Source organism: Hydra viridissima, unplaced genomic scaffold, assembly GCF_058129835.1.
Source record: "Hydra viridissima isolate aposymbiotic clone 2 unplaced genomic scaffold, HvirCarnegie_v1 scaffold_3, whole genome shotgun sequence".
In the NCBI taxonomy this organism is placed as follows: Eukaryota; Metazoa; Cnidaria; class Hydrozoa; order Anthoathecata; family Hydridae; genus Hydra; species Hydra viridissima.
This window is the reverse complement of record NW_028324302.1, coordinates 20,381,603-20,392,837: the sequence shown is the minus strand read 5'-3', so window position 1 is coordinate 20,392,837 and position 11,235 is coordinate 20,381,603. Positions and strand designations below refer to the sequence as shown.

Below are 11,235 nucleotides of genomic sequence, written 5' to 3'. Positions count from 1 at the left end.
TGTTGGTAGAAACGCACAACACCGTATTTGAAGAAACATGGGGATTTAAACTTTAACTGTAGTCAGGAAATTAAGAATACATTTCAATTTTAATGATTTCTTAACAGGTTCCTCATTTGTTATAACATTGGTTAGGGTTGGTTACTGACCTAAAACTGAACTTCAAAAATTTTTTCAACCGTAACATGACATTATCGCCTTTTTTAAAAAAGGAATTAAAATGTTAACAGCTGAAGGTTTCTTGGTGAAACATAAAATGTGTATTTTTTTAAAGTAAGCTGTTAATTTTATTTTGTTGTTTTCTTACTTTTAGTCTTGAACGAAACAGTAAGGACCAGTTCTAGTCTAAAATTAAAATTCAATTTATCTTGAGGATCCTCTTAACGCCTGATTAAAAAAATTTATGAACTCATGATATGAAGAGTCTCAGTCAGTGTGTAAATAATTTCAATATCTAGTATTATTAGGTATTTATACTTAACAAGAAATTATATAGGCACACACAATGGCTATATAAATAGAAGCTATAGCAATATTTATTTGCATATTTTAAAAACGTTATTCATGAATATCATCGATTTATTTTATATATAATCTAATAACTGAATATATTATCGATATATGTATATAAACAGGTAGCTAATGCAATAAATAGTGAGTTCTAAACAATATCACACCGATTTTTGAAACGCGAAAGAACACTGAATCTTTAAAGAAGATGGCCGAAAAAGATATTTTAGGAAAAGTTTAGTAAACCAATTAAAAAGAGTAATTTGTGGGCGAGATTTCTCCGAGAAATATTGATATCTAAATTGCTAAAAGCCATTAAAAAATTTAAGTCTCGTGATTTGTTCCAAAGATAAACTCAGCGAATTTGTGAGCTTACATGATCGTTTTTGAAACGTTCATCGGGGTTTACGCAGAACGATTTGTCTTTCTTTTTCTGAAGAAAAAAAAAAGAAAAATTATTGTAATTTTTTTCTAATCTACTTTGGAAAAACTCTTTCATGAGAATTGTAAATTCTAGCCAAACCTTGTAACTCCTTATTAATACGATCCAACGATGCCATAACGCGTCGTTCTTCGAAAGATAAATCTAACAAAGAAACATGCTAGATATTTAACGATGCAAAGTAATAAATGATAGCGTATGAGGTTAAAAAAAAGCATATAAAAACGAAAGTCATAATTTCAAAAATAATAAAGATGACTTACCAACGTTATTGGTTTTTTTCTTAAATTGAACGGATGGATGAAAAAACACGTCAGTCTGTTTGGGAGACAATGATTCATGTGCGCATAGCTCTTCAAGTGCTAAAAATGACGCAGTGCTCGACAACGCTAAATCAATAAACTGCTTTTCAAGTTATGTATGTTATTACATAATAATTGGAAATAAAACATAAACATATAGTAATTACAATTGTAAAATTATGATAACAATAATATTCAGAATATAATTACAGAATTGTAGATTTTATACCATGATTTCGTTGAGCCCAATCAGCATCGTTGTGATTTAAGTCAAGTTTACTTGTTATCTTTGGGTTTTTTATCATTCGAAGACCTCGTTGAGGAAGCAGTGTCTGTCTGTTGCTTACACTAGCGTTCGTATTTTTACTTTGATAGAATGCACTATGCTGTTTTTTGGGAATAGAATTTTCTAGCGAATTGTATCTACGATATGAAGATGCAGAGAAGGAGCGATAAATTTGACCATGATTGGAATTTCTTGGAGACTGATTTGATACTTGAGTAACTGCAACAATATCTGAATGAGCTTGTCTACCTGATGATTCAGCAGACAAACATTGACGTACGTTTTCCCACAGATTATTGATCTCATCGTCAGTAGGCGTTTTGTTGAGTGCAACTGGAAAACCTTTCTTTTTGCTCTGCTGGGTCTCTAAACATTTACCAGTTGTCTGATAGGGCAAAGAGCTATCAAAATTATTCTTCAGGTCTTTTAAAAATGTGACGTGTAGTTTTTGAGCAAGTTCAATATTTTCAGTAGGTCCAAAAATCTGTTGATCTGTTGATGAAAAAGATCTGACATGTTTTACAGATGAATTGTTAACACTTGCCAGATTGTAACTGTTTAAACGACTGAATTGTGTTGTATTTAATGTGTCATTTGAATCAAACCTAACAATAGGATTACTATTGTTTTGAAAGTCTTGTCTAGAGTCCTTTGCAGACTTAGGTTTTAATGGCGGATGTGGTGTAAAATCTGTTTTTAGTCTTTTTTTTGAATCAGCACTAACTATGAGACGCGCTTGCCTTCCAGTGTTTGAATTGCTTTGCAGAGTGAGGGCAGGATGATTTATATATTTATCAAAACCAGCATCAACATTCTTACATGAAAAGCTTGAATTCACTTCTAAGCGGTCATTTACTTTTGAATCTTTATTAAAGTTGTTTAAGAAGTTCTCATCAGCTTTTAATTTCATTTTTTCAAATGTTAAACCAGCAAAATCTTGTTGCGCTTGTCTGTAAACTTTGTCAGTAATGGTTTCTGTGTTATTTTTTTCACTTTTATCCAATATATTTGGGTTACCTGAAGAATGGTTAACAGGTTGATTATATTGGGAAAAATGAAATGGTATAGACTTTTTTTCGTTTTCCATATTTATATCACTGGAAAAATGTTTATTTGGTTCAGCAGATTGATTCTCCATTTTCACTCTCAATGGATTTGCATCAAAAAATTGAACTCCAGCATTTGTAGTTGGGTAAACAACATTTCCGCAAATGTTAGACACACTAGATGGTTTTGAACTAAATTTAATATTTGATATCACAGAAGAATATTTAGAGCTTTGAGATGAACTAGCTATTGAGGAATTTATTTCCTTAGAGTATGTGGTAGTAACATGATTGGAACTTGAAGAAAGATAAGTTGGCTTTACGTTTTCAGATGAGTTCAAATATGATGTAAAACTGCTTGCTGAGGTTGACAAAGACTTGGAGGATTCAATCTTCTCTGGATAAGGTTGTTTATGGAATACTTGCTGATTTAACGTTTTGATGGTTGCACTGCCAGTTATAAAAGAACTATATTTATTTTCTGTATTACGTTTAAAGGCATCTTGACCTATATTTAGAGAACTGTTTACTACATCTAGACTATCTTTTAAACTTAAAGCTATCATTGAATTGGTGTGATATTTAATATTATCTTTATTATCTCCCATAATTTTTTCATCATTTAACACTCGAGGGGAGACTACAGCAACCTTATTTACTCTAGGTGATAAAGCTACCATACTATTGAATGATTGGGAGCCTTCTCCAGTAGTTTCGTTTATTGTAGATAAGTTTTTTTGCATTTGTTCAAGTAACTGCTCAGTAGTATAAGCTGCAATATCACCAGATGCTTCATTACTGATTAAAGTTGATTGACAACCCCCACGAGTATGTTCTGAAAAAGTAACTTTGGTTGCAGAGGAACCTTTCAAATCATTGCTTATCTTATTTAAACTGTCACTGCTACATACACTATCTGATGAAGAATGATGAGCTTTAAATGGTTGCATTTGATTGTTGCTGATTGTTTTTTGATTGGTAACTGGCAAATTATACATTTTTGGGTTGAAGTTAAAATTGTTAACATTATTGTTTATATTATATTCAGAATTTTGGTTACTATCAGCTAGAAGAACTGTTCTGTTGTTTAAGGGAGCTAAACTATCAGGCAGATTCAATATACTGGTATGGTTAGACAGTCTTGCTTTTCTTTTTATTGGGTTAGCAGGCTTGGTTAAAGCAGAGTTTACTCGAACACCATTTTGAATATCAATTATATAACCTGCAACATTGTATCTACCATCTTTTAAAGTACCAGCTGAAGCTGTAAATAGATAAGGCTGATATAATAACAAAAGTAATATTTTAGCTGTTGTTTGTGACTTATGAAACTGTGGACAAAAATAAAAGCTGGATGGGTGTATTACTATAGAGGCGTATTGAGGTGTCACTAAGGGTATTAAAAACAAAATTAAGATTTTGAATGTGATGTCTTCAGTGCTACAACTGATGAAGATAATAAAACTTTTAATAACATCTTTTCATAATACTAAATGGTCTACACTGCATATCCAAACCTCTTTTTTTTCATAAAAATCATGACATGGGTTACTAAGGTCTAATTCATAATAAAAACATACCAGAACGAACATGTTTGGACCTAGTTGGTTCAGTAGCTCGCTGAAATTTCTCAGTGGCAATTTGCTGCTTCAAGCGGCGATTCTCTAATATGCTTTTTCTTCGTTCTTCTTCTTTTTCCTCTTTTGATCGTTTTTTTCTATCAAGTTTCCTGGAAAAAAAGAAGAAGCTGGTTTTCAGTAAAACTAATCACACCTTGAATACCAAAAAAAGTCTCAAATAAAAGTAAAGCAATAATTTTTCTATATGTCACATGCAGCTCACATCTTCATAACCACTTCCTAAATCTCTCTTTAAAAATATTCTATGTAAATTCCTAATCTTGACCTAATGAAGCCAACGCAAATGACACGACTAAAAGGTTGGTTTTTATTAGAGATGGTCAAACTTTGAACTTTTATGCTCAAAAATTTTTAAAATATTGATTAACATCCCAATTTTAAAACTAAAGATTAGAAAATGATTTACAAAAAACATTTTAGAGAAAATTTTAAAAATTTAGTGGAGCTTAAATATTTAATGCCCAACAGTTAGGAAGATGGTAGAAGCATTGTGTTTTACCAGAAACTTTTTTTTTAAAAACAAAAAACATTTCAAGTTGTTTCATTTCATAAGGTTTTAAATTATTTAAAAAAACAAAACAACAAATAAAACTTCATTACAAAAATAACAAAATCCAATCCAAGCAAAAAACAATACTTAAATTAAAAAGCAATGATAATAAATTATCATTAACAATCAACATAAACTGATATTTAAAAGTTTAGAAAAACTTGTTAAAAAGATTCATTTCATTACTGATGACTACCAACAAAATTTATGGTTTAAATGTTTGTTCATCGGCAACTTAAACAATCAATTGAAAATTCAATGGATAAAATGGCTTATGACTAAAAGAGAATAAACTTTAATGCTTAAATTAAATCATCGTTTGTCAATGAAGTGGAAAAATTTATTTGTTTTTTAACAAAATAAATATTTTTAGTGCTTGCTTTAAATTTAATGCAACCTTGATAAACCTCCTTCAAAAGTTTCATCTGTAAGTGTAATTCAATATTGCTGACAAATTTCAATAAAAAAAATGAAAATTATTTTGCTAAAAATGCAAAAAGATTACTTTTTTAACTAAAGGAGCATGAAATAGGGACGACAGTTACAATAAAAACAGCAAAAGATTTTGTTAGAGAATTCAAGGAATGAGAAATAACAAGGTGATTCTGTGCTTATATATTACTTGTGCTTAAATAATTGCAGAGTATAAATTATACAAAAAAAGTTAAGTAAAGGTACAATAGATGTTATGGTAAAGTCACTTTACTTGAAATATCACCTTGCTTAAATAAACAAGATATTTTTCTATTAAAATATAGAAAAATAGAAATATTTAAAAAATTACACAGTTACAAGGGTTGCATAAATTCACATGATCAAAAAATGGCAGATTACAAACAAACAAAAAACTTAGTTAAAACAACAATTAACATGTTTTCTGCATCAAATCTTGGTTGTACTCCTTAAGAGACATTTTTAGGCATTTTTTGTGCTCGCTTCTTCAGCTTGGTTAAAATTCAAAGATTTAGAAACAAGAAGAAAGATAAAAATTTAAAATGTAACAAAAAAACAGACAAATAAGTATCAATAAATATTTACAAATTTTTAATCATGTTGAAAAAGAAAAAAAAAAATTTTTAATCTAAATATAATTTCCAAAGAACAATTTTAACCTATAATTACCTTAGTGTGACCTAACAAAGTCCCATGCTGTAAGAAAATGAAAATGATTAATTTTATATTGTATCATAAATATTTGAGGAAAATGATTTTTTTATTTTAACTAGATATCTAGTTATTATTTAAAAGTTATAAAGTACAAGTAAATCTTTATCTTACAATATACAAAATTTATCATTTGTTACATTAGGACTTTCTTACAGCATAGCATTTTTTTAGGTCACACCACAGTAGTAACAAAATATTTTTAAAAATCTCCTTTTGTGTAGTAAATTTCAAAACATTCAACATGTAAACCCTTTTCTAATGGACAGACATTTTGCCAACACATACAGTCTTTGCCCATTTCCCATTTATTTGAACAGATAACTCTAGCATAATATAGCCTGGTAACTTTTAACAGGTGTTTCTAATTATCTGCAGGCTGTTTACTACTGGAAAGTACCTAAATTCAATATGTTTATGGTATCATCTGGCATCAAGGTTTTATTTAGTAATAATAGCAAAATTTGCACAATTGTGCTATGCATGCAGTCTAGAAAGTCAAAAGTATTTTATTGGTAATAGTTTACATAAGCATTATGTGCATTCAGAATACTTTGAAAGAATAGTTTATGTTATAAGCTGCAATAATAACTAAGGATATCATTTAAAAAAATTTCTTAGAGTTTGCAAACTGCTGACCAACACAGTCAAACTACCCATATGACTGTATTGATGACAATATTTGTTTTGAATGCTTTTTCCATATAGAGTATTGAAAGTTTCAATAAATAGCTTAAGGCAAGTTGTTAGGATATAAAATTTTTTTTGCTGACCAGACACTTTATCTTTCAATGTGCAGCACTTACATGCAATTTAACAAGAGTCCTTATTGACATAAACAGCTTCTCAGCACTGCAACACTTCTGTGGAAATTTCCTTAGAATAAGTGCATCAGTTCGATTTAACTACTTCCTGAACACAATAAGTGTTAGGACTTGTAGAGAAAGGCTTAAATGTTTTACAGCATCATTATTATGTTTTTAATGTGTTCAGACAAACCTGTAGTCCTAATCACTAACTTTCTTGGGGCTTCTTAAACAGAAGAGATCATACTGAGCTAGCAAAACTTGTATTTTCTTATGCACGCTTTGTCCCAAACAATATATTACATGAGGATTAAAATTGCTTTATTCCTCTAGGATGAAAAACCAAGACAAGAGCTTTTCTTAGCAATCGATATAAGAGAAAAGAGATCAGAAAAAAAAAACTATATACAAGCAATTGAAATTTTAATGAAAATTAAATGTGTTATTAAACAATAACATTTCATACTGCTTTATTCTTTACTAAATAACTTTTTAAAGTTCTAATTTCTTAAGGAGTACAGATTATTACTAAAAATACTGATGTTATTTCAAACATTCAAAAAACAGTTATTATTGTAGAAACCACCTTAGAAAACAGTTTTTTTTATTGACATGTGATTTCTCAGTCATTATGGCATTGAAATTAACAAGACTACCTGGATACCTGGATATAAAAGATATAAAAAAAACTTTGGGTGTAGCAAAATATTGAAAATCTTTTGACATAAATCATCCAAAACTAATCACATGTAGCAATTTGCAGATCTATAATGTCATTGTTGACATTACATGCACTGCATGAGAACAAATTTAGTCTTAAAAAAATCAAACCTTCTTATTTCATTTGTTTGACGAGATAAAACTTTAATCTTTCCTTTGTCATCATCTTGGTTGTGCTCTTTAAGTTGAGCCAGACTTTCTTGTGCTTGCTGCTGATATTTCTTTCTGCAAGTTGATTTAAATTAAGGATTGAGGATAAAGAAGAAGGATAAATTTTTAAAATTTAACAAAAAACAGAAAAACAAATATCAGTAAATATTTATAACTTCTCAGTTATATTAAAAAACAAAGTTAATTTTTGGCATAAATTGAATATTTTTTGTGGAAAAGTTTGTCTTGTATTCTTGTAAACTGTTTTAGTTGAACTTGGATTTTTTTTTTATTTATTTAAAATCCATTTTAGGTTCATTAGAACTATTATCAGAAAAAAAAAAAAAAACTAAACAGAAATTGGAAAGTAATTAGTAAAAGTATTATTGATACTTTCATAACATAATTATCCTATGAAAAATAAAATTAAGAAAAGATACGAATATCCACCATGCAATGAAACCATAGTGCTATGCAGTAGTAATGTGTAAAAACTGGCTACTTTTTGTCAACATGCTTCACCATAGCTGTGCCAAAACAATTTTTTACTGAAACAAATAGATTGTATTAAATATCAATAGAATATAAATATTTATATCAGCTATAATCATTAGTAATTTATAAAGCTCTAATTAATTATTTAACAATAACCCTAATACTTCAGATTGATGCTCCCACTCAAATAAAAGAATATATGCATTTATAATATACATAGACTTATATAATTTTGTGTAATGTAACAAATGTATAAGAAATAAGGTTAAACACACACATTTACATTAAACTTCAACCATATACAATTAATTTTTTTTGAAACTTTTTTAATTTTAGATTTTCAACATTCATTTTCATGTTTGAAATTTTTGCTATGCAATTATCGATAAAAATATACCTATGGTATATTTATAAAATAACACAAATGCATCATTTGCATATTTCTCTTTAAATGCCTAAAATGTTGATAATTAAACAATTCTTGATATTTCATACAAACATACAAACATACATACATACATACATACATACATACATACATACATACATACATACATACATACATACATACATACATCTAAAACTTGGAGTATAAAAAAACAAAAACAATCTTATTTTAAGTGTCTAAAGTATAAAAACTCATGTTTTTGAAAAAGGAACTTTTTAGCTATGCACAAAAAGTAAAAATCCTAAAAACCTGAGAAGCACTTCTTTATATTTAAAAAGATTTAATTTTTAAATTAAAAAACTTGCAATTTATATTTTTATAACAAATATAGTTAATCTAAACTGAACCTTTTATAATTACATTTTGTCAAACTTTATAACATTAACAAGTTCACACTTTATCACTGAAAACAAATCTTTGTAGAACAAAGCCAGTCCTAAACATTTTTCAGACAGTTACTAGATATGATTGGCTTGATTTAATGGAAATACCCTTTAAAGATGGCTGAAAGCTAAGTGCAAACTTTTTAAGCACAAGAATTTAAATACTGATGATAACCTAATGTAAATATGAAGGACAGACCTGCGTTGAAGCTACTTGTATGCAACATGTTTTCACTTTGCTTGCAATAACCCAAACTTTCAATGCAGTAAAAACTTTAGCTTGAGTAGTTGAAGAAAGCTTGTTTGCAACAAATGAGATATGTTTAACCCTAAAACTAAGACAAGATGTCTGTTTATAATCTGAATACTCATCAAAACAGAAAGAATCTTGCAGACCTGATGGGTACAAGCAGGACTTGTAAGAAAACAGTTTCAACAAAATTCCTGTTTAGGGTTTTATCAACAAACTAGACTTTGACATTTGTAAACTTCATCAATAGATTGGATTATGTTAATTTGTAAGCTTGGCAAAATCTTAACTTTAAAATTTCTTTTTAAGTTAAAGTGAACACACATGTCCAAAGTATTTCTAAACCTACTAAAAATTAGTTTCATACAAATAGCTAAGTAGAAGCGATTTAGTAATGTACATACTTCAAAACTAATTTAATAACATACACAGAGCAAATATTTTTTTGAAACAAGTAATTTTCAAAGCACTTAACTTTTTCAGTATATTTTTTAAGACAGTTAAAATATTTTCTTAACTATTTTATAAGAAATATACTACCAAGGATTTGAAGAAGTTCTAGAATGGTATCTCTAAGTATCAAATTAGTCAGAAGATTTTTAATTCCAAAAATTTATTTAGCTAGTAAAAAAAACTTTTTTACATATTTGTAAATAATCCCCAATACGAATATATATATATATATATATATATATATATATATATATATATATATATATATATATATATATATATATATATATATATATATATATATATATATATATATATATATATATAGAGTAATTGAAATAGTACATAAACTTCATGTTTTAAAGTTTACACAGGTCCATATCAGTTTAGATGTTTTTACATCTAATTAAAAAACGTAAACGCCCCTCTGCTCTTTAGAAGTATAAAAATATAAGTTAAAACGCAAAATGCGAAAGTTTTAACTTCATAAGAGTTGAGCTAGAAGTTTTCTTAAAAGTATCTACGGCTGGTTGCATCAACAAAAAAAATCTTCTTCTCTTTATCATCTACATTAATGATCTTAATCTTTTAATTAAGCATTCAAATATGAATTATTTGGTTGATAATATTAATCTTTAATTAGTAACAAACTCTCTCAAAAAGTTATTTGATTAAGTGATCAGAATGTGGCCGATTTTATTTATCACCAGCGTTGGTGATAGAAATGATATTCAAACTTACTTTTAACGCAAAACTTAATTATAACAGTAGCCGCGGATATGGCTACGACAATTCGTCCATTTTGACTGGTTTTAAAAGTAGGTGTTGTTAAGAAATGTAAGGATTTATTTATTGATAATGTTTTAAATAACATTATCAATAAAAAAAATTTGATTAAAACTTCTGATGTAACAGGAGAACTAAAAATCCTTTTAAGCTATTCATCAAATCATCTTCATATGAAGCATCTTTACTAAAAAAAAAATCAACAAAAATCTTCCAAAAAACTTGAACTACTTTAATACTAAGATAACGGTCGGGCATCAGTTGTGGGTCCAGAGATATTTTTGGGGATCTCAATTTAGACGACTTGTCTTCTCTGCAGCAAATTTATTTGCTTCATCAGCGCATTAAACGATGCGCATTAAACGATGATTGTTGAGAAGGAGAAATCGCTCAAAGCTCTACTCTGCCATTGTTGTACTTGTAAAGTAGCCAATATGTTTTTTAACGGTGAAAAAAGACGTACTGCTTCAGCTGTAATACAACCTATTGTGCCTATAATCTGAAAAAGTTTGTGGATGGTCAGAAATGAGATCCAATTGGCGCTTAGAAAGCTTAATGGCCATTATAAGTCTTAGAACTCTCATTGCTTGACACATGTTTCCTTCCATATTAAAAATACTCCTTTCCAGTCTGATTCCTCACCATGAAGAACGGGTGCATATTGAGAATCGTAATGTTAGAATGTTTATATAATAAAAATACACCAGAAATTTTTTTGCATTTCTGTTAAAGCTCAAATTTCGGGTGACCTGATCTCGAAACTCCGACCTTTCACCCGACGCTGGTGGGCATGACCTGAAATTA

The 11,235-nt window shown here is 28.6% G+C and overlaps 1 protein-coding gene across 1 annotated transcript; it reads right to left on the bottom strand.

The window, feature by feature from the left end:
- Positions 1–772: 772 nt before the first annotated feature.
- Positions 773–9,285, bottom strand: LOC145202381 (uncharacterized). The gene is made up of 8 exons (XM_090082959.1): positions 9,142–9,285; positions 8,057–8,164; positions 7,578–7,691; positions 4,167–4,315; positions 1,484–3,850; positions 1,216–1,341; positions 1,034–1,096; positions 773–943 (listed from the first exon to the last, which is right to left on the bottom strand). Exons 2-8 carry the CDS (start codon positions 8,080–8,082, stop codon positions 906–908), a joined length of 2,883 nt encoding a protein of 960 aa, XP_089939085.1. The 5' UTR covers positions 8,083–8,164; positions 9,142–9,285; the 3' UTR covers positions 773–905.
- Positions 9,286–11,235: the final 1,950 nt, after the last annotated feature.

Bases quoted from the DNA above. Each gene is read 5' to 3' on its own strand.
- LOC145202381 (XM_090082959.1), bottom strand. From the start codon at position 8,082: ATGGTTTCATTGCATGGTGGATATTC. The intron at 7,692-8,056 runs GTATCTTTTCTT...ATCAACTTGCAG, and splicing joins TCATTGCATGGTGGATATTC to AAAGAAATATCAGCAGCAAG. The intron at 3,851-4,166 runs GTATGTTTTTAT...ATCTATTTACAG, and splicing joins GTCCAAACATGTTCGTTCTG to CTTCAGCTGGTACTTTAAAA.